The sequence below is a fragment of the Microtus oregoni genome, unplaced genomic scaffold (genome assembly GCF_018167655.1).
Source record: "Microtus oregoni isolate MIOR12 unplaced genomic scaffold, Mior012 000110F_ref0000174, whole genome shotgun sequence".
Lineage (NCBI taxonomy): Eukaryota > Metazoa > Chordata > Mammalia > Rodentia > Cricetidae > Microtus > Microtus oregoni.
Window position 1 is genome coordinate 545,195 of NW_024544728.1, and position 27,470 is coordinate 572,664.

At 38.4% G+C, this 27,470-nt stretch overlaps 1 protein-coding gene across 1 annotated transcript; it reads left to right on the forward strand.

Annotated features, from left to right (window-relative positions):
- The first annotated feature begins 2,675 nt into the window (after positions 1-2,675).
- On the forward strand, positions 2,676-3,641 carry LOC121443632 (serine/arginine-rich splicing factor 3). Its single transcript, XM_041645457.1, has one exon. The coding sequence runs from the start codon at positions 2,788-2,790 to the stop codon at positions 3,280-3,282; it is 495 nt and encodes a 164-aa protein (XP_041501391.1). The 5' UTR covers positions 2,676-2,787; the 3' UTR covers positions 3,283-3,641.
- Positions 3,642-27,470: the final 23,829 nt, after the last annotated feature.

The window sequence follows — 27,470 nt, forward strand, 5'->3', positions numbered from 1 at the left end:
ACTGTTGCCAACTTGTAGGCTTTGAACCCAAATCCCAATGCCAGGTTAGGCGATACCTCTGAATGAGTTGTTGGTCAGAGAGCCCCCAGAGATTGACAAAACAATATGGGCTCTTTCAAAAGCTTTTGTTGCCTACCAGAGGTATACAGTAAGACCCCATCTCTTAAGACAGCCCATACCTTGACTGTAGGTCAGCAAAATCACCCTGGAACTGGGATGAAAACTTCCAAAAGGTGCCATGAGGCTGCTGCAAGAGAAATGCTATCAGCAAGTTAAGACAGATTTAGACCCTGTGTATTACAATGCTGACCTGCCAGCCAAAATATAGACCCACAGGTGCAGTAATGGCATGTCTAACTGCTACCTGTTTGGATCCGAGGCCAACTTAATGGGAGGAAATATATTCCTGGTACTGTAAACCGGGCAGTCGTCGGCCTGAGGGAATTTTCTAGTGGTGTTTTGCTAAATGGACATGTGATTAAAGTACTTTCTAAATATAAATTCTCGTACACATAGATGGATACAATTCTGACTTGGTCAGAGAAACCTCTTTTTATTGCTGGAAAGTGGCTAAGGCAGAAACTAATAACTTCAAAAGCCTGAGAATAATGGAAAGCTGGGTGCTCAGTCTTAAACAGTACATTAAGCAGTTCGTCCCCGTATTACCTAACCTTAAGATCAGAGAACACTGCAGAAGAGAGAGGAGGTGGAAGACTATAAGAGCTAGAGGATGGAAACAGAATTTTTAAATGTTCTCTTCTGGATGTAACATGGCCATTGGGATCACACAGCAATGGTAACTACCACATAAGACTAGCTGAAAAGAAGGGATTGATGAGTGTAGAAAGAGAAATAAGAAACAGTAATGGGTTGGGGCAAGTATGGCTACAAAACACTGCATGCAAATAAGAATCTGTAAAACATAAAGAAATCAAACATTAGATTTCTATCGAAACATCATTTTATCACATGATTTTCAACCTGAATGTGTTTCTGGAGAGCACTTAACTCCAGAAAATTCATTTTATGTATTTTCTAACCCAAATACACGCCGTCAATCCCACCCTACATGCCTGCAGTCTAGGCTTTGTCAAGGACTTCCTGGAAGGTATGAATAAAGTGTGTTTCCTGGTCATTGTTCTGGCAACCTGTCTCCTAAAATGTCCCTCAGAGTATTAACGAAGGTGAAACATTTCCCCTCATTTCAGTGTCTTAAATAAACTACAAAGGCTAATGTGGGGTTGAATGAGTTAAATCAGTGAGGAGGGAGCTGCATGTTTCATTGGGTGATAGAAGTTGAATGAAACCATAGTTTAGGTGGGCTCTTCTCCTATTTCCCTCCAAGGTGGGAGGAGCAGAAGCAGAATGTGAGAGGCTGCGGAGCGCTCCAGCTGACACAGATTCAGACTCACTGACTTCAGTGAAGGAGGAAGCAGAAGAACAGGACAAACATATATGTAATTACACAAGAAGGGAAAGACATGATGGGCTTTTTGAAGAAAAAGAAATACAGAGATTGTGGTTGGTAGTAAGACAAAAGAGAAAAAAGACACTTACATACTGGGCAATAAATGACCAATTCAGTGATTTATGAGAATTTGAGAGACACTTAGAAAAAGGAGGAGTGTGGATGGCTCCTAAAGATTCTAGTCCTAGCCCACAGCGGGCTAGGGTTGTGTTGGGTGTGGGCCAGTGCATGTTTCCTAGTTATAGCTGTGATCTGGCTAGGATTTTTAGTAAAATTGAATGTAACTGCTAACCAAAATGTCTTGATTATTAGTGGAAGTGGAGTTGGGAAATCTTAAATGAATTTCCTGAACACATAAGTGAGAATTTTATATTGTCAGTATCTGCTATGAATGATAAACATTTAATTCTTTTCTTTCCATTCCCTAATGATGAGGAATGAGTGAACCCAATATACACTCTCTGTTGGTTTTTCAGAATGCTCCAAGTAGAGAGTTCTATCATATTTGAAACTTATTTTTCTCCTTTACATATTAGTCCCACTTGCTCTTTTTTACATCATTATAATGTCTAGATACTAATATAATTTACAATGTAGAATAGAAATTTGCATTGATTTTGATTTGAAATAATATAGGATTAAGCATGTCATTAAAATGTGATATGAATATTCGTTTGAAATGAATATTTCTTATAAGCTTACAATGAGTTCATTTTTACTTAATTGAGGTCATGTTAGTTTTTTATAGCTATTAGGAGAACTATAGTTTTCTTCTGTCTTAGTACTCAACATTTTGTGGTTTCATGAAAAAGAAATCGAACTGTGACCACATTTATTTAGCATACCATTTAAATCTATTAATGAGTACTTATACCATATTTTTAGTTTCTCTTGTGTGATGGCTAAAGAAATTCCATTTTATGCTAGGCATCCATCTTGGTACCCACTAGTCCTTTGTCCTGACTCCAGTCCCTAAAAGATAAGTTCTCGGCAACTCCGATTCAGTGATTCCCACCCCAGAAATCTACAGCCATGACCATCTACAGTTTCTACATGCTATGTTATGACGAACTGAATTGGGCTTCTGTAAACTGCTTGTGCAGACACTTAGATCACCTTGACTACCTGATATTGTCAGAGAAAAACAGTTCTTGGTACTCGAGGTCTCTCTGTGGTTTTCACCTTTAAAAGTCTTTCCTCGGCCATTTCGTGGACGCCAGGGCATTGAGAGCATCTGCGGAAGCAGATCGCGAGGGTGCGGGTGGGCCTCGTCGGAGTGTTGGGATTTGAACTGCGGTTCTCGAACCCAGGATCTCGAAATGCATCGTGATTCCTGTCCATTAGATTGTAAGGTGTATGTAGGTAATCTTGGAAACAATGGGAACAAGACTGAATTAGAACGGGCATTTGGCTATTATGGACCTCTCCGAAGTGTGTGGGTTGCTCGAAACCCTCCTGGCTTTGCTTTCGTTGAATTTGAGGATCCCCGAGATGCTGCTGACGCTGTCCGAGAGCTAGATGGAAGAACACTATGTGGCTGCAGAGTAAGAGTGGAGCTGTCGAATGGTGAGAAAAGAAGTCGGAATCGTGGCCCCCCTCCCTCTTGGGGTCGTCGCCCTCGAGATGATTACCGTAGGAGGAGTCCTCCACCTCGGCGAAGATCTCCAAGAAGGAGAAGCTTCTCTCGAAGCCGGAGCAGGTCACTTTCTAGAGATAGGAGAAGAGAGAGGTCTCTGTCTCGTGAGAGAAACCACAAGCCGTCTCGATCTTTCTCTAGGTCTCGTAGCCGATCTAGGTCAAATGAAAGGAAGTAGAAGACCAGTTTGCAAAAGAAGTGGTGTACAGGAAGTAACTTCATTTGACAGGAGTATGTACAGGAAATTCAAATTTTGTTTGAGACTTCATAAGCTTGGTGCATTTTTAAGATGTTTTAGCTGTTCATGTTCCCTTAAGCAAGATTGAATTTGCTTTGAACTTTAGTTTTTCATAGACTGAAATAAACCTAGATCCTGCCCAGTTAAAGTGTGATGTACTAATGATAAACCACTGATGGAAATTGAAAAAACTAGTTTCTTAGCTGGATTACAGTCGGGAGCTGTGGGTGAAATGATAAGCAGTCTGTAAAAGCTGCTGTTAACACAAGTTAACAGGGAAAGGGTGGGAACTGCACTCTGAAGACCTTCGAAGAGGTTCCTCACTGATTGCTCTCTATGGAGGAAGCTGTTTGTAACATTCTTTATTTGGAAATGGAAGACTAAGTTACCAGTTGGTTGAAGGGTACATTGTAGAGCTGAACCTTTGAGTTACTGTGCAAGATTTTTTTTTCATGCTGTCATTTGTAATATGTTTGTGAGAGTCCTTGGGATTAAAGTTTTGGTTACAAATTGTTGTTTAACTTGAAAGCCTGTTTTTCCTTACACACTCAAATCTGTGAGCTTGGTATCAAGTCCAAGTATAACATTTCTATTGGAAGCCATACTTATATTTTCTTGTAAAGTGCTTTTGGATTAATAAAATACTAGCCTAATTGTGTAGTAGTCAGTTGAGCAAACCCACTGTTACCAGTGTTATCCCTGGGAAAGCATTTGGTTACCCAGTTCTTTCTTTGTAAGAAACATAACTGAGAGGCACTGGATTAGTGAAGAATTTTTCCCCCCTTTGGCTGTCACCTAACTAAGTTTTAGAAGTTGAAGCCAATTCAAGATCATGTCACTAACATTGTAAAGTAGCACCAGTGTGGTATTGTAACTCTAAGTTGCCCATAAAAAGTAGCTTTTATCTTGAGCATGAAAACATTCAACAAAGCTTAAAAATTGATTTCATTTGATAACTTGAGGTCTTGCATGGGATTCCAAACTGATCATGATGTAAAATCTACCATGTGGCTAAATGTAACGATGCACAGTTGACTATGGAGGCATGCATACCCTGTCTCTGAGAAATCTGGAGGAGTTGTGCTTTCAGATTGTGTGTATGTGTGCAATTAGATTAAATCATAATGCAACAAAAAAAAAGTCTTTCCTTGCCCCACCCTTGCTTCTTATGGCAATCTAAAGTTTGACTCCTGCTAGCAATATTCAATAAATCTTTTAATTAAAGTTGGATTGAGACTGTGGTCCTTTCCCCTCAGGATCATAACACTTGGTTTCTTTTTTCCATTTTTCTTTCTCCAACATTCTTAAGATTGATAAGAGTCAAAAGAAGATTAAAAAATATTCTTTAATTAGAAGTCACTCTTTGAAACTTTATTCAGCTCCTTCCTTTGCTCCAAGGTTCTTAATCCTTCTTGAACAAAGTTTATAAATTTTCCTAAAAATCTTTCTATACAAAGAAGAACAGAATCCTCATAACACAAACCTCTAACAGTAAATTATAAAACTGAAATTTAATCATCAAGTTCTCATGAGCGTGGTTAGCATGAAGAGCCCTCAAAGCTAAATAGGTTACTGAAACCAAGGTTATGAGCTTTTGGAACCTAGGGTACTACTGGGATAGTAATGTGATCATCAGGCTACCTACTAATAATGTCATTGCCTCCTCTGTTGGTTACTTTGATCTCACAAGCATCCAGGGAAGCTATGATTCTAGGAATATATTTCTATGATTTGGTTGGTTATTATTATTCAGCATCACCATTTGTTTCTGCTACAACCCAGAAAGCAAGTTGTTTAGACATTTCCATTTGCACAATCTGTATTAAAAATTATCCAATAGCTACTATAATAAACTAACAGTCATAACCAATAATAGGCAGACAGAGATGGTCATCAGTACCATTTTGTTGTGTTTTGTCGCCCTTGCTGAAACCTGGTGTTTTGACCTAACCTGGTGTTCACTAACTTGGTTAGTGATCAGCCCCCTTCCATGGCCTCTGCTTCGGTTCCTACATTGAGTTCCTACCCTGACTTCCTTCAAAGATATACTGTGATGTAAAAACCAAACAAACCTCCCCCACCACACCAACTTGTTTTTGGATAGGGTGTTTTATCACAGCAATAGACACCCTTACTAGATCATTGTGATTTTGATTTAGAATTTTCTGATGGTTTATGAAACTGATTATCTTTCATGTATTTGGTGGCTCTCTCTCTCTGTCTCTTATCTCTCTGTGTCTTATTTTGAGAAATTCCTAAGTGCTAGGTACATTTCTAAATTCGATTGTTTCAGGGTTTGGGTTTTTAGCATTTTCAGTTCTGAGTATATCCTAGCTGTTGTTCTTTTGTTGGTTGTAAATCTTATTTCCTCTTGTGTGGGTTGTTTCTTTATTTTGCTGATCACCTGCCTTTCTTTGCTGCTCAGAAGCCTCTTAGTTTGACATAAATTCTGTAGGAGAAACGTTAAGTCTTTGTCACAGATAAGCACTGAGAAACCAGGAATGTTAAACACACAGAGTTGTCTCTTAAAAGGGAGAAAGGTAAAACCTGTTTTCCACCCAGAATTCTGGGAGCAGACTTGGTTAATAGCTTAGTGACCTTTGTCTTATCTGTGTGATGAAGCCACACTGGGTCCTTCTCTAGGCCCTTATCTTGAGCTTGTTTATCTCAGTCCACCTCTGCAGCTGTCCTCCCCCAGTCCTGTATTTTAAGTCTATTTTCTCAGTTAATCTATAGAACCTATCTTTATGAAAGATGTCACTTATAGTTTACAAAGCCTTTGATGTAGTCATATCCTAAACTTTGGGATTGAATTAATTATCACCAGGAAAAATTTTTTCAATTATGCTGTGGTTAAATATGCCTACATTAAACTCCTCAAGGTCAAATCAACTACAGAGTCATAATAAACCAAACTGTCTTTTTGCTTCTCATAGATTGACAATGTGCTGGCTATTGTGGTCTCAGAGACCCCCACAAAGTTCCGCCAAAGACATGCATCTTAACCTTGAGCCTATAAAATTACTATTAAAAAGTTGGTGAAAATTTCAGTACTTTGAAAGGACTGCAAAAGGATTGGAAATCAAAGACCAGTGGGATTGCGTCATACCAAGCTGCCATTCTTTAAAGCATCCAAACATGTATTTATAGTTATCAATTGTTTTCCTATTATTTATGGGTTATAAATAACTTAAGCATAACCATTTGACTCTTTGTTCTGATTAAGACTCCAGAATTCAGATTTAAAATGTCATTTGAGTGCATAAAGTTCTTAAATGAAGAAGAAATAATGCACTGTGTTCAGTGGAGCATTTTAAATTTCACTGAATTCCAACATTTTCTCTCATCTCTTTTTTTAATTTTGGAAAATGGATGCTTACCTAAACATAAACAACTAAATAAAAGCTATTGGTTTGTTCCTTTATATTAAAATAATGCAGATTGTTTTTCACTTTTTAAATAATTAATTATGTATAATGTCATGCTAACAGACTCTAACAGGCAGTAAGAGTAGGAGATTTAGATATAATGGGATATAAGTTATGAATCAAGACCTTACAGACATTTATGCGTGGATCATCCATAGAAAATTTCTTAAGCTATTTTAGCACAACTGGGAATAGTATTATGCACCAACAAAACTAATGTTAAATATTCTACAATAAAAGGTAATTTATTTAAATTTTTCCTTTTAATGAAGGACTACAGAAAATATTTACTGATGTAATTGATCATGAAATACTGAGTAAGTAGACTTAGGAAACTGACATTTGATGCCCCATTTCCACCATGTTTATCCACTAATAAATAGCTAATTTTAATGCATTTCCACTTTTATTACAACTATATCCACATATGGATATTTTATATTAATTTATTATTCATTATCCAAGTTGTCTTCCTTCTTAATAATGTCCTCCTTCAACTTTCGGAGTTCTAAAATGTAGTGATATTTTGTGAAGTGTCAAAATGTAATGATGTTGTGATCTAACAAATAAAGCTTGCCACAAGATCAGAGTGCAGAGCTATGCCATAGAGGCCAGGCAGTGGTGGCACCCACCTTTAATGTCAGCACTTGGGAGATAGAGGCACACAGATCTTTGTGAGTTCAGGGATACCCTAGGCCACACGAGGTTAAATCTGTCCAAAAGAGAAACAGCTCACACACAGGTGGTCCCAGCACGTGGGATCACATGCTTTTAATCCTAGCACTCGGGTGGTGGAAACAGGAGTGATAATGCTAGGCAGAGAGAGGAATCTAAGGCAGCAGGAGACAGGAGAGCAGATGAAGTTTGATGATTCATAGAGAAGGATGTAGTCCGAGGATTCAGTATGAGTATGCAGTCTGAGGATTTGTAGAAACGGGATTGCCCCTTCAGTCTAAGGATTCGGTAGAGGTAAAAGGTCTCTCTAGTGGCTGGCTACACTGCTTCTCACAGTAAAGAAATAGACGTGCAAGGTTGATGTCATCCGTGGCTAACACCTGAACGAAATGTCAAATTCCAGTAGAAAAAGGAACATACTCTTGTAGACTATTAGCTTAAATGTAGAAAAAATTGATTTGACTGAGATGAAACTCAGATTTTAATGTCAATACAAACTGTCTAGAGAAATTATGGAAATGAAGATTCTAGCTTATTAGATCTCACTCAACATATCCAAAATTTTCCATTACCAATAGATGTCCAGATGACACTGGTTTTTAACAAAATTGGATTATTTAGGAGGAGACCACAACATTGGGCAGCAGGGCACTACACTGTGTGACTAAAGTATCAGTATACAAAATAACATCAGGGGAATAAGAGAGTTAGCTGAAGGTTTCTCCGGTGTGTGTGTGTGTGTGTGTGTGTGTGTGTGTGTGTGTGAGAGAGAGAGAGAGAGAGAGAGAGAGAGAGAGAGAGAGAGAGAGAGAGAGAGGGGTCTGAGGTTCAACCTGGAAACATTATCTTTTCATTGTTTTTCTAAAGAAAGTCACTAGTAAGGTATGGAAATGTCTCTTAAAGATAGCTAAAATACAACTGTAAGAAGTGACGGCAATTTTGGCAAAGAGTCTTTCAAGATCAATGAAGATTGGATGTTGTACACAGTGTGTATTATAAGAGTAGTTGTTTTAGCTAAGAAGCATGGCAAGGAGGATGTGACAAAGTCAAAGTGTCTCATGTTTGGCTCTGCTAAATGACGTAGAAGTCTAGCTTCAATTGCATCAGATGAAAGTTTAAATCTCAAGGTATAATTCACCAGGGAGTTGGTGGTGGAAGAATTTCTTGGAGTAGATGCATTCTATTAGGATTATACAGGAGCCACGACTCCTATATAATTTGAAGTAGGTTAATTAGTTACAGATACATGATTTAAGATGGAAAAACAGCTACAGGCCAAACATTTGAACAATGAACAAATATTAGATCCACAGTGCTAGACAGCAGTATAGCACAGAATTATCAGATCTGAATCCATGAAAACGGCAAATGCTCTTTTACTTGGACAAGGGATCTTGGAAGATATGTTTACTGAGGTAGAGTAATTATTCTGGATTGTTGTGAAATATTCTAAGCTTCATCACATGATATATTTATTATATGAAAGAGGCAGAGAGATATTGACAGAGACACAAAGTTTATTTGATGACAAAGGCATAGATTGAAAGAACTGCTGTCATTCCTGGAAATTGAGAGGGTCAATAAATAGGTTTTGTCTTAAGGCTTATTGATGGAAGGAAAGTATGCTCTCGATACCTGATTGCAGCTCAGTACAGCTGGTTTCAGATTTTTCACCTACAGAATAGTAATGTTAACAATATTAATATTATTTTATGCCATTCAGTGTGTGCTTTTTTTTCTAACATTGTCATAGAAAACTTGTATGAGATCCCAAGAGAAGACTATGAAGAAAATGTTCCATTAAAAAAGAGAATGAGATTGATTGGGTAATATGAATCCTGAGGCAGTAGAAAAATTGACACGAAAAAGCTAATTGGCAAATTAATCCAATTTATTTCCACGTTACATTGTCAAACTGATAATACTCACAGCTTCTTTGCCTTTAGGTGAGCTACCTGATCTGCTGGCAATGCCATCTTCAAACTCAGAAAACTACAGAAGCATCAGAAGTAATTAAATTTGAATTTATGAGCAGAGCATCAAACACTAGATTAAGAAGTGGTCAGTGGCTACACTAATTCAATCCAAAACTTTGTCTCTAGAACTAAATATCTGTTTCATTGACTGCAGTGTTTTGCAGGACAATATCCAAAAGGTTCTGTTTCAGGGAGTAGTTGTTTTACTAGGAATTTGTTTCCTGGTACAACTGGGGATCATGAGGCAGGTAGCTTTGGGTTATTAGAGTTAGTCTGTGTCACTAATACGTTACCTTGCATGCATGTTCTTTTAAGAGGTAGTATCAAGTTATGCTGGCCTCTGGCTCTAATTGTGTATCATGTGGTCTTCATAGAGTCCCTGGATACTTATGCTCAGCTGATCAACTTGAATGGCGAAGCTAGTAGTTATTTTTTTCCATTTTCTCACCATCTAACTAGCCTGACCCTCTGATCAGAGCAAGTTTAAATGTCTGCATGTGTGTTTGTGTGAGTGTTGAAGAACTGATTCATATTAGTAAAGACAGGACAGGGTGTGTTTTACCTATGCAGTCAAATAATAATCACTGATTTGTATCTATATATTTCACTCTTTATTCTCAGGAAATTCTACCGCAAATTTTGTCTCTAGAGGCAGGTGCCCCAGGTTCTCCAACTTTTGTTTGCATTCTTTTTACAAAGGTGCTTCACAGGCTAATCTTTGAAAGCATGGCCATCTCCTGATTTTAAAAGATAATGGAGTTTTATCTCAGTTTTCGTGTCTCTTTTATAACCAATTTTTTCTCAAGTGGAAGCATGAGGAATTTGCTTTCCCAATTTTGGTAGGTACTTGTTATAACCTACCTTGCAGTGTAGACTGAAATACAGGCATCCATTTCTCATGGATTCAGCATCATAAAAATGGGCATTGTTATCTCTGTTGGCCTGAAAGTTAAGAAGCTTTAAATATTGATCTCCTGATGCCTAAAGAAGAAACTGTCATGTGATTTATGTGAGAAATAATCTCTTACTGCCACAGGTTGAAGAGAGCCATATACCCTGTCTTCTTAGTCAGTTACTCCATCTAATTGTAAATGAGAATCATTCAGGATGCTAGTAAAGTTGTAATTTTGGAATCCCAGCTACTATATCTATAGTATTGGCATTAAAGGGAGATATAAGTCATGGTGGCGATTTCTAACTTTGGTGTGTGGTTCTGGCTCTGATTCATTAAGAGGCTATTCATGCATCTCAGTTCTATAACTTTGATGCTTTAATTTGAAGCATCCACTTTTGTCATCTTTAGTAAGTGAAGTGTCTAAAAATAGGATTCATCCAACGAGATTGATATCCTTTACTTCCTACTTCTTCCCTGGGACAGGTACAAGTAATTCCCTGCTGGAAAATTAAGCTGTAGCCTAATACTACCTTTGTAATGACACAGTAAGATGCGTGACTTCATCCTAGAGAGAAACTAAGAGGCACTGAGCATTCAGGGAGAAACAACATCTAATATGGAACAGGAAGAATCATGGATTGTGAAGCTGGACCGGAAAATACAAGGTCAGGCTCTGGGATATCCACCAATATGTTCTTACACTTTGCTTATCTTGGAATGTCATTATTTTTGAATAATAGTTTTTTTTCTGGATATAGAAAACTTGGCAGTCAGGTTTTTCCCCTTAAGTATTTTTAACATAATCCAATGCCTTATTGTTTCTTTGCTTTAACTGAGATGGTAGACATTAGTTGTACTGTTCATTCCCTCCATCTGAAGCACAAGTTTTGCTTTTTAATAATGTTTTTAAATGATTCTAAACTTCTGTTTTCGGTGTTTTGGTCTGTTTTTATTTTACATAGTTTTTATTCTGTTTCATTCTGTTTATTTTGTTTCCTTTGAGGGTTTTTCTTTCCATTTATGTATGTTAGAGCATATTAATATTTTCTAAGGTTCTATTCATTTAATTTAACATGATTCGTTTTTGTATCTAGGTTGGTAATATCCACTGATTCAAGGTCAGTAGATTTGTTCTTCTTCTAACTCAATTCACTTGTCACAGCCCGAGGTTGAAGTTTTATTTTATTTATTGTATTTTAAATATTTAAAGCTTCCATTGGTTCTTTTCAAACAATGTGTTTCTTGGCATTTCCTACTTGATAAATCATTATCTTCACATTTCAAATAATTATTCAGATATGATTTCCATTGGTCCTCTGAACATAATTATGATTGAATATAAGTTTTGAGTCCTAAATCCAATACAACAATGTCCTCAGAAAATGTATATCTTGAATCGACATCTTTTTCTGTGGGAATCATATTGTTTTATGTTTTTGCTTCATAAATTGCGGTCAAAATGGACTTTTGGGTAATACATTATAGCAACTCTTTACATAGATTTATTTATTTATTGAAGGTCACAGGTATACCAAAACAGGTATGTGGAGATCAACAATTTCCAGGCATCATTTCTCTTCTTTCAACATCTAGGTCCCTTAGATCATTCTCAGGTCAACAGATTTTAGAATCTTTACCAGCGGAATCTTCTGGACAGCCCCACAATCTGTATTTTATACACCTTCCCCAGGGTGGCTATTGCCCCATAATTTGATTTTTTTTTCTGGGTCGCCTTGAGTAATTTGGTGGAGATATTGATGTTCTATTTAAATTTATTTCTTGTTGTCTTAACTTTAACTTTAGTTGCCAAACGTTACTCATGGCTCAATATAGATTAAAAGTTCAAAGATGATTTGATGGAGATTGTTTTTTAATCCCTTGTGCAAATAAGTCTTTCAACATTTGATCATAGATGTAGATTATGGAATTCGTTCAAAGTTTGAACATTTAGGGGTTGAAGAGATGAATCAGCAGTTAAGAATGAGTACTGCTTTTTCAGAGAACCTGAGTTCATCGCCCTCATCAGGCACGTCCCAGTAATCCAGTCCATTTGACTTTCATGAGCATTTGCACTCATGTGTACACACCCCCACACATACACACATAATTGCCAGTAAAATAAATACTTAAAGTAAGTTTAAACATTTGAAGATTTTCTTGGATTTTGTTTTATAGATACAAAATGACCTAGATACAGTTATAAAGTAATAGAGAACTGAAGCCTTCTTCAAGGTTTCTGAACCTACTCATGGTGACGTGTGCTGGTCTTTTCTAGACCTCTGTGCACATATATGCATACATACATGTATATATACATATACACATACAAATGCATACACATCTACACACACACACACACACACACACACACACACACACACACACACACGTGAGTCCCTGCATCGAGGCATGGAAAAGCCATTGTGTGAATCTGTGAAGGCAAAGCTTGGATTGTATTTAAGACCCCAAGATGTTGGAGATACTAGCACAAGACATCTGCCAAGGACAGCTACACACAGGAAGTGGAATCAGCCCAAGAGTAAGATGTAAGCTTCAGGTAGCAAAGACATCTAATCCCTCTGACGCAAACACGGAGCTATAGGATTTGGAGTTTGCCCCGCTGGGTTTCAGTCCTGCATTGGTACTGTATTCCTTCATTCTGCCCCATCTCTTCCTTATGGTATGGTGATATACATTCTGGTTCATTGTATGTTGGAAGTGTGTGCTCTGCTTTTTAGTTTTATAGGAGGCTACAATTAAGAGATTTTGTTGAGTTCTAGAGAGACTCTGGTCTTTTAAATCACATTGAGACTATGAAAGACTATGGTTTTTTTTTCCCCCTGTGGTACTAAATTACTTTTGCATTTAGATATGGCCAGAAACCTATGGAGGCCACAGAGTGAAATGTGGTAGTCTGAGTGAGAACAACCCCTGTAGGCACATATGTTTGAATACTTGGTCCCCAGCTGGTTGAACTGTTTGGGAAAGATAGAGTGTTGGGGGATATTATTTTAAGGTATGTTCCTTTTGTTTATGCTGTGGGACATTTGTTTAATGATGTAAAGATGTGGTGCTTTTGTTTATGCTCCATTTGTTTAACTCTGTGAAGCTGTGATTCTTTGCCTGACTAAAATGCCTAATGGTCTAATAAAGCACTGAATGGCCAATAGCTAGGCAGGAGCAAGGATAGGTGGGGCTGGCAGGCAGAGAGAATAAATAGAAGGAGCACCGAGAGAAGAGGAGGAGCAAGAGAACAAGGGGAGGAGAATGCCAGGGGCCAGCCAACCAGCTGACCAGCCAGACATGAAGTAAGAAGGGGAAAAAAAGTATACAAAAATAGAGAAAGATAAAAGCCTTGAGGCCAAAGTTAGATGGAATAATTTAAGAAAAGCTCACAAGAAACAAGTCAAGCTACAGTTGGGCGATCCTAACTAAGAATAAGCCTCCATGTGTAATTTATTTGGGAGCTGGGTGGTGGGTCCCCCAAAAGGCCAGAAAAGTAGAATATCAAACAACTACTGGGAGTATTTGTCTTGTTGGAGTAAGTATGCACTGAGGGTGGAGTTTGAGATTTCAAAAATCAGTTCTCTCTCTCTCTTTCTGTCTCTCTCTCTCTCTCTCCCTCTCTACCTCTCTCCCTTTCTCTTACATAATTGTGGATCAAGATGGGAGCTCTTGGCTCTTCCTGCCTCCATTCCGTTGCTTTGCCATTATGGGATCTAACTCTCAGAAACCATAAACCCCTATTAAACATTTTCTTTAATAGGCTGTCTTGGTCATAATGTCATGTCACATCTTGTTACTTTAATAGAAAAGTACCAAGAACAGATGTTCACATTTGTTGTGAGGGTTAAGTGTGTTCATGTAAATAACAACTTGCCATTACCATGAACATAGGTGTTCTTATGGTTCTTGTTGTTTTCTCATTGGAATACTTTGCACCTAAAAATGTGTTTTCTCTTGTGGGGTACAGGAGACATTGGTTTGACCATTTTCAATTTGGGATCTCAGCATGAATCTCTCCTTATAGAATCTTTCAGAAACTCATCCATTTTAGTTTACAAGATTGTTAAAACTAAAATTAGATTCTGCTCCATGGACATTATTTTCCTTCTTTATCATTTCCAATATTTATTTCCCTCACATTCAGAGTCAAGAAACACAGAGAATGCTTTACCCATTTGCTTCAGCCAGAAAGACTCCTTGTCTTATCCCGCACTTTGCATTTTCAAAATAAATATTACTCAGCAAGGTTTTAACCATTCCATGTCTTTATTTGAGGTCTCCAAGATTTTTAATATGCTGTCTTATTTTTCAAGACGTTTTATTTTCAGAAGAGAAAAAATATTTCTATAAAAGTAGATGACTTTGCTTTAATTTCTATAACCAAGAATAAAATAATAGAGCTATGTTAAAAAAGAAGTCGAGTAAGAAAGAAGCCCATGATTAAGACTTTGTCTAGTAGGTCTGAGTAAGAGAGCAATGATTGCAAAGAATGTTATAGGCACAGAAAATGGGACAGATTAAAAGACTAATTTAAAGCAGAATCAACTAAAGAGAAGTAAAAGTTACACACACACACACACACACACACACCAGGGGAAGAGAACACAACAAAAAAAATTAAAGAACAGAAATGGAGGAGTGGATAGAGGGGGAAGAGATGGTGGGAGGAGAAGAGATAGGGAAAAATTGAGTCACAATGGAAAATAAGTAAATTAAACTAAAAAAAAAAACAAACTTGAAAGTTTGAAATTTTGTGACAATTCACATTTATGAAAAAAATTCACCTCTCATTTGATTAGGAATGCAGAGATTTCAAAATCACCAAGAAGACTCTGACAGAGGTTGTCATACAAAGATGAAGATTCTTTAGCCTAACATTTATTGTTTGTATTTCATTTTTTTCCACAGTGGGTTTTTCCTAATTTTCTAAGACTTATTGCACCTTTGCACAAATAACACACAGAAATAAAAGATTGTCTTCTGTTATTAAACATATTTTCCATCTCTATCCCAAGACCGCTGTCCAGCTACCATCCATTCATCTGTAGACATTATCTAAAGCAGCAAGTAAGAAAACATGCTTAGGCTTCTCTATCTAGTGTATGAAATCCTGTACCTCCAGATATTAGATTCACTGAGAGAAATAATTTAATAAATAGATAAAGATAAATTACAGAAAGCACACACAATATATCATCTACATCTGTCTATATGTAAATACATATATCTATATCTATATCTTTCTGCATATCTATATGTATTTCCTGCCAATTGTCAGGCAACCAAGTATACCTTAGAGCACAAAACTTAGTTATTCTCTAAGTATAACTTAGAGGATCAGGGGAGAAAGCCCAGTCCATAAAGTACTTGCTCCACAACCATGAGGATTAGAATTTGAACCACAGAACTCATGTAGAAGCTGGGTATGACAGCTAAGATTTGCAGTATCAAGGCTGGGAACAGAGAGTCCAGCAGATTAGCAAGGCTTCCTGGCTATCAACACTAACGAAAAGCTCCAGAACACTGTGAGGCCCTGCCTGTCTCAAAAAACAAAAGCAGATGGGTCCCAATGGATGAAAACAGAGACTCACCTCTGGCACACTGGTGCCTGCATGTCTACTGTTGGGTAGTAGTGTCCCCCAAAGTTTAAGCTCCCGTCAATTTGGATAAAAGCTCTTTAAGACAGGATTTTTACAGAAAGGAGAAATAATGGGATGCTCTACAAGGAGGTGTAATCCATGCTTCAGGGAAGCTCATTAAGGCAGGACCTAAACAACTCAAAATAGCTTAAGGACCCACTGAATTTACCAGTTCCCTAGGTTCTTCTGTTCTGAGAGTAAAGAAACTAGGACACACTCTCAGACCTGTTCAACTTCCTAGAAGAGGCAAAACCCTACCAAGCTGCCTGGCAGAGGCTCAGATCAACTGAGAAGCCAGGAAATGGCACTCTCTACTTTGTTCAGCTATCCACGGGGTGTGCGCATGCTCCATGGTTCCAGCTTTCATTGAGCTGTCACCCATCTTAGGGTGATGCACCTATCTTTGTGTCATTTCTGTTCCCTATGCAGCCTCTCACCCATACTCTTCTAGGTAACCACAATACGAGTCATTGGTTCACCAAGTTGTACTTTGACAGTGATCTGTAGTTTTTCTGTCATTGGTTCCCTAAATGAGGTAAGTAGACATTTGTTCATGCCCCTGTGGGACAGTGTCAGGTAAGACCTGCACACACATGCACACACGTGCACACACACACACACACACACACACATGCATGCCAGTATACACATACACCGAAGCACACATAATGAAGTAAAGGGGAGAATTTATAAAGAACTGCTTAACCAGCTGGCTTCCACCTGGGTATAGCTGCTTGCTCCTCATAACTTTGAGTTCTCTTGTCAGATTATACTGGGAAAGTGGAACAAAGACTAATCCTAATTTCTTCAAGGTGGAGAATTGAAGATACCATTAACTAAAATTGGTCTCCAGAGATCTGAACCCTTAGTAGAGGGTGAACTAGGCACAGAAGCGTGTTGTTGAGCACTGCTGCATTCTTTCTAGATAGGAGGAACAAAAGGAAATCCCCTTTGAAAGTGTGAACAAAATAGCAAGTCCTCAGAAAGTTTTCCAGAGTGCATTGCTGAAGGAGATAATGGCGATGAAGTGCTAATAGTAACTATTTTTAAAATATCCATTATCTTAACAAAATTAAAAGGACTTCTGTCAAGAACAGAATATTGAAAACAAATGTGTTTTTTCCTGACATTGGAATCGGCTAAATTTAGCACTGGTTAATGGCTGCTTGTGTTCTGAGGTAGATAACACAGAAAGACATATGTAAGAAATGTACATTTTCAGAGGCACCTGTGTAGTGAATAGCTGCATGGAAACATGGATTGCTTTTCTTATCAAGGTCCATCAGAGTCAGGGTTCTTGGAAAGGGTAGAGCGTTCAGCTCAGAAAGAAATATTGTGTCCATGATTGCTCTGCGAGATGCTAGGCTGCGAAAACCACACATTTCCCTCTTTCCCCATAGTCAAACACACCTAAATCTGAATTAAAAGAATCTTCAGACTACACCCTCTGAAAAAGGCAAGGAGATAAACAAAGGCAACACAGGAATTAATGACGTGTGGTCCAAGCTCAGGAAGGTTCGGTGTGGAAGAAGGAAGAACTTAAACCTGGTTTGTGTATACCAGGAAAGTGGATGCCATAGAATGTGGCTCTGGCCAAATAGAAGAAAAACAGAAGCACGGCAGTTTTCTTTCCTTCTATCTATCTATCTATCTATCTATCTATCTATCTATCTATCTATCTATCTCTACCTGTCTATCTATCTATCTATCTATCTATCTATCTATCTATCTACCTATCTAATCTATCTCTACCTGTCTATTATCTATCTATCTATCTATCTATCTATCTATCTATCTATCTAATCTATCTCTACCTGTCTTTCTATTATCTATCTATCTATCTATGTATCTAATCTATCTCTACCTATCTATCTATTATCTATCTATCTATCTATCTATCTATCTAATCTATCTCTACCTGTCTTTCTATTATCTATCTATCTATCTATCTATCTATCTATCTATCTATCTCAACATGGTAGCTGTAGTACAGCCCAGTGAGTCACACAGTGTACCCTTTTGTCTATACATTTTTACTTGTAAGTATTCAGTGCAATGAGTCACTGGTCTGGTTCGAGGCCTCTGGTTACACCCTTGATACTGAGTCCTTACTAGGATTCCTCTTGGATACCTTGTTATTGCTCTGTGTCGTGGAGATCCTTTAGTTTTCGATCTGCAGGACTGGCCCCTTCATCCAGGTGGATGCTGGAGTGGGCTACCTTTTAGTGCTGTTTCTGGGCCTGGGTGGTAGCTGGGTTGGTCAGCCTGCCAGTTTTCCATCCCCATCACTACCTGGGCAAGCTCTTTAGCTCTGCCTCACCTAACTCACCCAGTGTGCAAGGAGTGGGACCAGTTCTTCTGCGCTCACACCCTTGGATTTGTCTCACCCGAACTCACACCACCAGGGCTAGCCCTAGTCTTTTGCCCAGGTGAGCTGCAGGGTCTGCTCTCCAGATTGCTGCACTCGGAGAAGTAGGTCTTCCATTCTCATGACCCCAAAGCCGACTCTCCTTTCTGTAGCAGGTGGCAGGGTTGGGAAGGTGCATATTTCCATTACCCTTGATGCCCCATTACATATAAGGGAGGGGTCAGCAGCAGCTCTCCTGCTCTCATGCCCACAGGGCTGGCTCACCTGTACCCCTGTTAACAGGGTCAGCTTTAGCATGCTGCCCACCTGCAGTGCTGTGCCCTCTCTCCCATGTGCTGCAGTTGGTGAGGGTCAGGGCTAGCTTTCCCATTCTTTTTCACCTGATGCAGATGACAAGGGGCAAGGGAAGAGAGGGCTTTTCTCCCTCACTCATTCCACCACATCCTAGATGAGAGGGGGAGGGTCAGTCCTCCTGGTTTCATGCTCCCCACCCCCAGGCCAGCTCACCTGCATCCCACCAGCAGGAACAGCTCTGTTGTGCTACTGGGGTGACATACAGGGTGTGCTCTCTGGAGTGTGGCTGCCAGTGGGAAGGAATGGCCAGCTCTACCAAGCCCACGGACAGCGATGGGCGGGGAGAGGTCTTCTCTCTTTCTCTCACTCAGCCATAACATAGATGAAGGATGGGATCCAGCTAATCCAGCAATGGCTGTCTGTGAGTGGGAAGTCCAAGAATCCAGTAGTTGTTCAGCCCATGAGGCTGGATGTCTCATCTAGTGTTCCCGTACACACTGGAATCCTGGAGAAGTAAGCTCTGATGCCATTGAAGGAGTAAATTTGCCCACAAAGCAAGGGCAAGCCGGCCAAGAGCAAAGGCTGTCTTCATCCATGTTCTTATATAGGCTTGAAGAAGAAGGGTTGACCTGAATTAAATGTGTCTTCCTCCTTTAAGATCTGGGATTTAAAGCATGTGTTTTCCCAGATCAAGAGGTCTGGATTAAAGACAGATCTTCCTACCTCAAAGATGAGGATTAGAAGTAGATTTTCCTATTTCAAATTAAGCAAAAATCTCTTGCAGATGTGTCCTCAAGTTTTTATTTATGTATTTATTTCCAAGACAAGGTTTCTCTGTAGCTTTGGTGCCTGTCCTGGATCTAGCTCTTGTAGACCATGTTGGCCTCGAACTCACAGAGATCTGCCCGCCTCTGCCTCCCAAGTGCTGGGATTAAAGGTGTGCACCACCACCACCCAGCTGCCCTCAAGTTTTGAACCTTTGTTAATTCCAGATATAGTCAGGTTGACAACCAAGAATAGCCATCATGGGTATCTTTTCAGAGGGACTATGGTGTTGACTCTAACAGTCTTAGCAATGTAGATGTTCGTACACTGCACAAAACTCTTCTAGAAGAAATTTGTCACCTAAGTCTTAACAGCTTTAAGAGTTCAGAGACCAATTTTAAACTGTAACCCAATAGTTAGTTATATGCACAATGACTCTTCTCCAGATGATGTGCGGAAAAAACTCAGGCAACTCAGAATCTGAATTCAATTTACAGGCTATTCACAGTAGTTACAAGGCTCTGAAGAAATCTCTTTCCAAAACAAGAAAAGAACACCACTTGTCTCATTCTGTGACACTTGAACAACACAAAGGAGAACTGAGCCCTGTAGCCAGAGACAAGTGAGCAGACAGTACACATAATTTTTTTAGACACTCAGGATTGTCTTATTGGCTATAAAAAGCCATCTTTGACTCTGGCCTGGGAATCAGCTAGGCTAACAGTAAATCTTCACTTCTCTTTCCTCTCCTTCAAATCCAATCACCTGGTCTTATCCCAGTTCAATTGCAAACCACCTACTATGACCTCTGTTTCCTCTCTACCCATATCTCCAGTGGCTCACATAGACCTTCTCCTCTTCCCCTCAGCATATAATAATGAAAATACTAGATGTACAGATAAAGAAAGAATATTAAAAGCTACAAGGGAAACCAGGCAATGTTGTGGAATATCAGTTTGAGATGCATTACATCATAAACATTTGTTTTTTTTGTGTGTGTGTAATATTTGTTAAATGTCGCAAAGATACGTTGCATTCTTTTCTGTTGCATTTGTTTAACTCTGTGAAGCTGTGTTAACTTGCCTGCTTAAAACTCCTGATTGTTTTAATAAAGAGCTAGCAGGAGAGGGATAGGCAGGACTGTCAAGCAGAAAGAATAAATAGGAGAAGAGGAGAAGTGAGAAAAAGAGAAGTGGAGGAGGGTGCCAAGGGCCGGTCACACAACCACACAGCTAGCAATGGAGTAAGAAGGAAAGCAAGATATTTAGAATAAAGAGAGGTAAAAACACCAGAAACAAAAGGTAAATGGGATAATTTAAGTTAAGAAAGCTGACTAGAAGCAATTCAACTTAAGGCCAGACATTCATAACTAAGCACAAGCCTCTTTGTATTTATTTGTGAGCTGGATGGCAAGCCCCCCCCCCCCCCCCCGCCAAAGCAAAGAGTTAAAAACAACCAACTACATGGCAGTGTTGGTGCATGACTTTAATCCTAGCACTCGGGAGGCAGAGTCAGGCAAAACTGTGAGTTTGAGGCCAGCCTAGTCTACAAAGCGAGTTCCAGGGCAGCTAAGGTTACAAAGAGAAACACTATATTGGAAAAAAAAATAAGGCTGCAAGGGAAAAAGGCAGACCTATTAGAATTACATCTGACTTCACAATGGAGACTTTAAAAACCAGAAGGGCCTGAACAGATGTGCTGCAAACTCTAAGCAATTATAGATGTGAGCCCAGAAAAACTTTCAATCACTATAGAGAAAATAAAACATTCCCCGACAAAACCAAATTTAAGAACTACCTAGAAACCATGCCATACAGAAGGCACTAGAAGAAAACTCCATTCTAAAAAGATTAACAACCCCCCAAAGAAATACAAGGAATAAGTCCTCTCACATCAGCAAAATCAAAAGGAGGGAAACATACACACACACAACCACCATCATCACCACCACCACCACCACCACCACCACCACCCAAGGGCACATAATGAAGATTGAGTGTACATTTTCCTTTCTACTAAGTCTTTTACTCAAACTTAATTGTTTTGTAAAAATATCTTTCCACTTTTATTTAAATGTATAAAAATGCTAAGAAATAAACCCACATATTCAAACAATGGGAATCAATACAAAGTTTGCATCTATCTATTTCAAGGTTGGCATGCCTGTCATAGCTTTAATTTATAGATGGTATAGTTTAAGAAATGTCTGAATTACTCACATGGGCATCTCCATTTGTAAGTTACTCACATAATTTATTAAAAGACGTAATAACCTAGGTTACTTTGTGGAAGGAGCGAAACACCTGACAGAAAATCCTTTGAAATATTTATGACTTGATGAGTTTAGTCACTGGTAAGGTGATAGATAAACACGTCACCTTAGCAAACACCTTGGCTGGAGAATCTAAGTAACGATATATAAACATTTATTTGCATAAGTGTTTATCATTTCCAAATCTTTCTCCAAACTAAACCCAAAGAAGTCATTTGAGAAGGAAACTGATGTCGCAGTAGCACAACAAAGGCCAGGCTATATACAGTCACAAAGTGCAGATACCTGACCAGTAACAAGATGAAGGAGGATGATGAAGGGATGAATTTACATCAGAATAAGCAGAAGGAAGATTTTTTGGGGGGAGGGAGAGGAGGAGAACAAATATAACTAAAACCATAATGGAAAGGCAAATTAAAATTTAGAATCTAGCAACATACAGTAGCACAAACCTGTAATTCCAACACTAAAGAGGATGAGATAGGCTTGCCATAAGTTCAATGTCACCCTGGGCTATATAACAGATACTAGGCCAGTCAAAATTGTGTAGCAAGATCCTGTCTGAGGAAAAACAAAACAAACAAACAGACAACATTCAGGAATTTAAACAAAGAAAGGAGAAATGTCTTGTCTATTTTAACAGACATTTAATGTTGGGGAAAATAAAATAAACTTGCTCAATGAACAATGGCAAACCTTTGAATGGGTGCTGACAACCACAATCTCTCTTCAAGCTCCTAGATTAAAACCATTCATGCACATGAATTGTGCTTCCTCAAGGATTTCTGTTGTGTGTACATGTGTCTGTGAATTCTTCTCTAAAACAAGGACTTTCAGCTTATCAAAAGATCAAGGAGAGAGGAGAGAGGGAAAGACAAAGATATAGTTATAGAAATTAATAAATTTCTATAAATTAATAGAAAGTATGAACATTCAAAGTTAATGGAACACTACAAAACTACTCTGAAAAATGTGCTTTCTACTTCAGCAAGCAAATGAATAAAAGGGAAGACTAAAATGACAGTGACAAATTGAAGTTATTAATAAATTAATAAATGTATAAACAGAACACTTGAGACCTATACGATAGTACAAAAATACCAAATCTATGAGTGATTTATGGGCATAAGAGAAGTAGAAAATTTTTATGCTAAAGGCCTTAGAAACCAAATTAGTTACTTTTCTGTTGCCATGATGAGAATACCATTACCCAAGGGAACTTAAATAAGAAAGAGTTTATTTGGGTTTATAGTTCAAGAGAGACGAGTCCAGCCTGTCAGGGAGAGTTTGGCATTGTGTAGGAGCAGGAAGAAGAGAAGTCATTTCATCCGAGCACAGGAAGTAAAGCCTGCCACAAGGGGCATGTTTCCTCCAACAGGACACCACCCCCTAAAACTTCTACAATCTTTCCCTTAATTGTGGTTCAGAAAATCTCAACTTAACTCAAAATATCCAACAGTACAATGTTCTGTTTTTAATATCTGAATCTGTAGCATGTTTGGAGACTATTAGTTATAAAAGCACCGAGTGAGAGAAGCTAGAAAGACAGTAGGCTCTGATGATTGTACCACCAGTGACAGTAGTAGAAATATCTAGGTACCAACTATAAGAATACTGCAAAACAATAGTTAATTCAAGTGCCCAATGTAAACTGGACACTTTTAAATTTGCATTATGTTATTTTACCTTTACAACAAATTTCTCATTGCACAAATTTTATGCAAATGAGGAAAATCAGTTTGATGAGGCTTATCTCAGTCTACTTTCTATTGTAATATGTGTATGTAATGCCTATATGTAATTAAAAATCTCTAAGGTTGGATAATTGGTAAAGGAAAGAAATCCACTTAGGTTTACAGCTCTGGCAGCTGATGTCCAAAATGAAGGCCCCATGCAGCTTCCTGACGTGGCAGTCGGAAGAGCAAGTGGCAGTGTGCAGAAGGGACAAGACATGGGTGACAGCCTGCTTCCTCCCCAGCCATGCAGTCACTGACTAGTCAAGGAGAATTAGAACTGCTCACAGCTCAAGCACTAATCCAGCAATACAAGAAAGGCATTAACAGGATTGGCAAATGGCTCCGTGGGAAGGACACCTGCCCTACAGACTGACAACCTGAGTTTAATCCATGGAACCTGAGGTTGAAGGAGAGAATGGACTTGAGAAATTTGTCCTCTTACCGCTATACAGGTGCAGTAGCTCTATAGCACACAAACACACATGTGCACACATGCACAAGTACATTTCTTAAAAATTAATAAAGATCAAGATATTTTAAAAGCAAGGCATTGATTTTCTCATGAACGCTCTGACACAGGAGTGAAGCACCTTCCACTGGGTGTAGCAATGCCACACTGAGGGCTCAGTTCTAGCACGTGAAATTTGAAAGACATGTTTAAACCAAAGCAGAGGTCAAACAATCAACAAATCCTGTGCCATCTCCCACAGGTGGAATTTTACTATTGGTACAAAGTCTGTTGAATGTGCTAAAATGAGAACAGAACTTAGCGAATTTCTCTCTCTCTCTCTCTCTCTCTCTCTCTTTCTTCCTTTTTTTTTTGAACTAATGAATGGCCATAGATAGTGTGTAGTTACTCTAAAGTATGAGTAAGTGATGACTCACCGTTACCTATGAATTGCTTATGATAGCTATATGATTAAGTAATAATAAACCACTCCAGTAATATGAGTCTGTATGCATGTACACAGCCAAATTCACACTCCATACATTTCTCTGCTTCTCAGAGATAACTGGGTTTATAAGTTGACTATTCTGAGGTAGGACCTTGGTATAGGAATCTATGATTTTAGCCAGGTTTCAGAATATAAGAGCTAAGTAGAAAATAAACTCTACAAACTCTAGGCCTATATTAGTGGCACATACTTATAATTTCAAATACTCAGTGTCTAAGGTAGGAGGATTTGAGTCAGGGGATGGTTTGTCTATTCAGTGAGCTCCAAGTAACCCTTTGCTACATTGTGAGCCCCTGCTTCTAATCAAACAAATAAACAAATGCTCCTATCAGTTGTATTTTTTAAGTGACACCCATGAGCTACAACTCAAAAAATACCATTCACAATTGGACAAAACTATAAAATGTTTAACAAGATGTTTGAGAAAATATACACATGTACTGCAACACCAAAATATTGTCTAGTTAAGTGAAAGGAAGCTTATGTAAGGATAAAGTCATGCTACTTTTATGAGTCAGATAATTAAAGATTTTAAGATGTTAATTTTCCTTTAATAGCCATTTTACATGCCTAATAGAGTTACTCAACTCTACCCATCATTATTGAATTTCAGAGCAATTAACACTTAAAAATACAGTGAGATTTTATTTCAAAGGCACTAGAATAATTATACTAAAATGTTGTAAGACCGTGTGGTAACAAACTCTAAGGAACTCTTGGTGGTAATGTGCAGTAGAGCTTTGGAAAACTGTTGGACAAGTTCTTATTAAATCAGGTCTTTATCTTTGAGACACCAGAAGTTCACTCTTTAATACTTACACAGAGAAAGAAAAATACTCATCCACAAGAACCTCAAACAACCATGTGTGTAGTAGGTTTACTCGTGCCAGGACCAACCTGTAAGCAATCTAAATGCTCTTCTATAGAAGATATGATGAGCATCTCAGGAAACCCTCCTTCCAGGAAAATCACACTAAGAAATACAAGAGCAAGCTACCACTGTGAGCAACTGTTGTTTGGTTGGTTGGTATCAATGGCAAAATGCCACGAATTAGAATCACCAGTAGGGGGACACACGCGAACTGTCCTGATTTTCCTTGCCCTGATCGCATTATTGGATATGGGAAGAGCTGTCTTGTGGGCAGAACCTTCTGGCAGCATTACAGATGTAAAGATCCCTTGCTTCTGCTTGCTTGGCCTCCTTTCTTGTCTCCACATTGATTTGCCCTCTTTCTGCTGTTGCTGCTGTTTCCTTAGCTGCTAACAGAACCAGTATTTCCAGACTTTCATCATGGACTCAGACCAATGGTTTCCAGGAACAGGTATCCAGATTAGGATTGTTGAGCACTAAGCCTTATGGACTGAGTGACTTCCATGTTGTCTATCTTCCTAGTGGGAGAAGGAAACTATGGGACTACTCTAATTGTTGAAATTCCCAGTTTCAAGGACCAAGCAGATACTGTGTTCTCAACTCTCAGATGTGATTCAGCAATAGTTACTATTAAAACATAATCTGGCTTAATAAATTATATACATGTATCTCATCCCATTGTTTCATTTCTCTGGAGAATCCTGATCTTTATAATGTGTATGAATCTGCAAAGCAAGATGCTGAGAGAAAGAAACAGTATATGAAGTGGCATATATTATTAGTCTTGGATAATTCTATTTGCATCACTGTCAAAACAGACAAAACTAATCAATGCCAATAACATTCAAAATAGTTATGTCTAAAGGCATGGTCATTGTCTAGAAAAGGGCATGGGAAATTCCAGGTGTAAAATAAATGATTCTTATTTGTTGTGATGAAGATAAATTAGAGATTAATGTCTTTTAAAATTAGCAAATTGGATAATCAAAATCTCTTTCACAGATGTTATATAAATGTTTATAGTTTATCTCAACCAATATAGTTTTGAAAAAATTAATCATGACGTTTTTGTTGTGAGGCTAACCATGCCTGGCACTAGAAATTTAGCGACAAGCTCAGGGTTAGTGAGGCCATGGATCTTAGAGGAGAATGATACCACAGGTAGACCAGCATATTTTCTGAACTCTAAAACTTACCACTTGTACTCACAGATAAGTGTAGCTCTCCCCTACATCAATGAACTTTATGTTCGTGTAAAACAGAGACCATTAAAGAAAACCTTAACATCATATACTGTAGAGATCACCTGATCAAAGGGTTCCTAGTACCAACAAATACTAGTCCTCCACCTAAGACATGGTGAATATCAAAGAAAAGGGATAGAAAGACTGTAAAAATCAGAGGACGAGGAAAGCTTCTGTGAGGTTGTTTCTCCTAGAAATGATAGGTTAGTTACATCTATAATTCCTCAACAGTATTGCTGTTTAATCAAAATCTGAACCGATAGACATGCTAAGGAGAAAGAATGAAATCTATTGCGGCCCCAATACAAGACACAGGACTATCAGGAGCTAATGTTGAAGATGGAGATTAGCCTTTTCCAGAGAGCAATTACCTATTGGTTATCCATCATTAGCCTTCCCAGCGAGCAATTCCCTATTGGTTACCCAGTACAGAGTGGCATCCCTAAAATCATATATACAACAACAACACCAAGCAAGGCACATTAGTTGTACTTATACATTTATGTGTATGTATATAACAATAATAATCCAAGAAAAAGAGTCTATTAATTTGAGACAGAGTGGGGAGGAACATGGGAGGGTAGGAAAAAGGAGACATGAAAAGTTTTTGGGGAGGAAATGAAAGTTGTAAAGTGATATTATTATATTTTAATTAAAATGAAAGTACTTTAAAATTAAATCTTTAAAATTTAATCCTTTAATTTAATTTTGAAAACTTTATACATGATGACTTAGGGTTTCTTACTGCTGTGATGAAACATCATGGCCAAAGAAACTTGGGGAGGAAGGTTTTATTTGGTTTACACAGTTGACTGAGAGAAGCCAGAGAAGTTACCTCTTTTCTCGGGTGAATTGCCCAGCACTGAAGCATGATTAATAAAAACTCAGAGAGAGAACTTGAGGTTCAACCTGAATATCAGAAAAGCAAAGTAGCCAGCCACTGACTCTTACCTCTACCTGAGTCCGAAATGGTGATCCTGCCTCCAGAAATCTCAGAATGAGA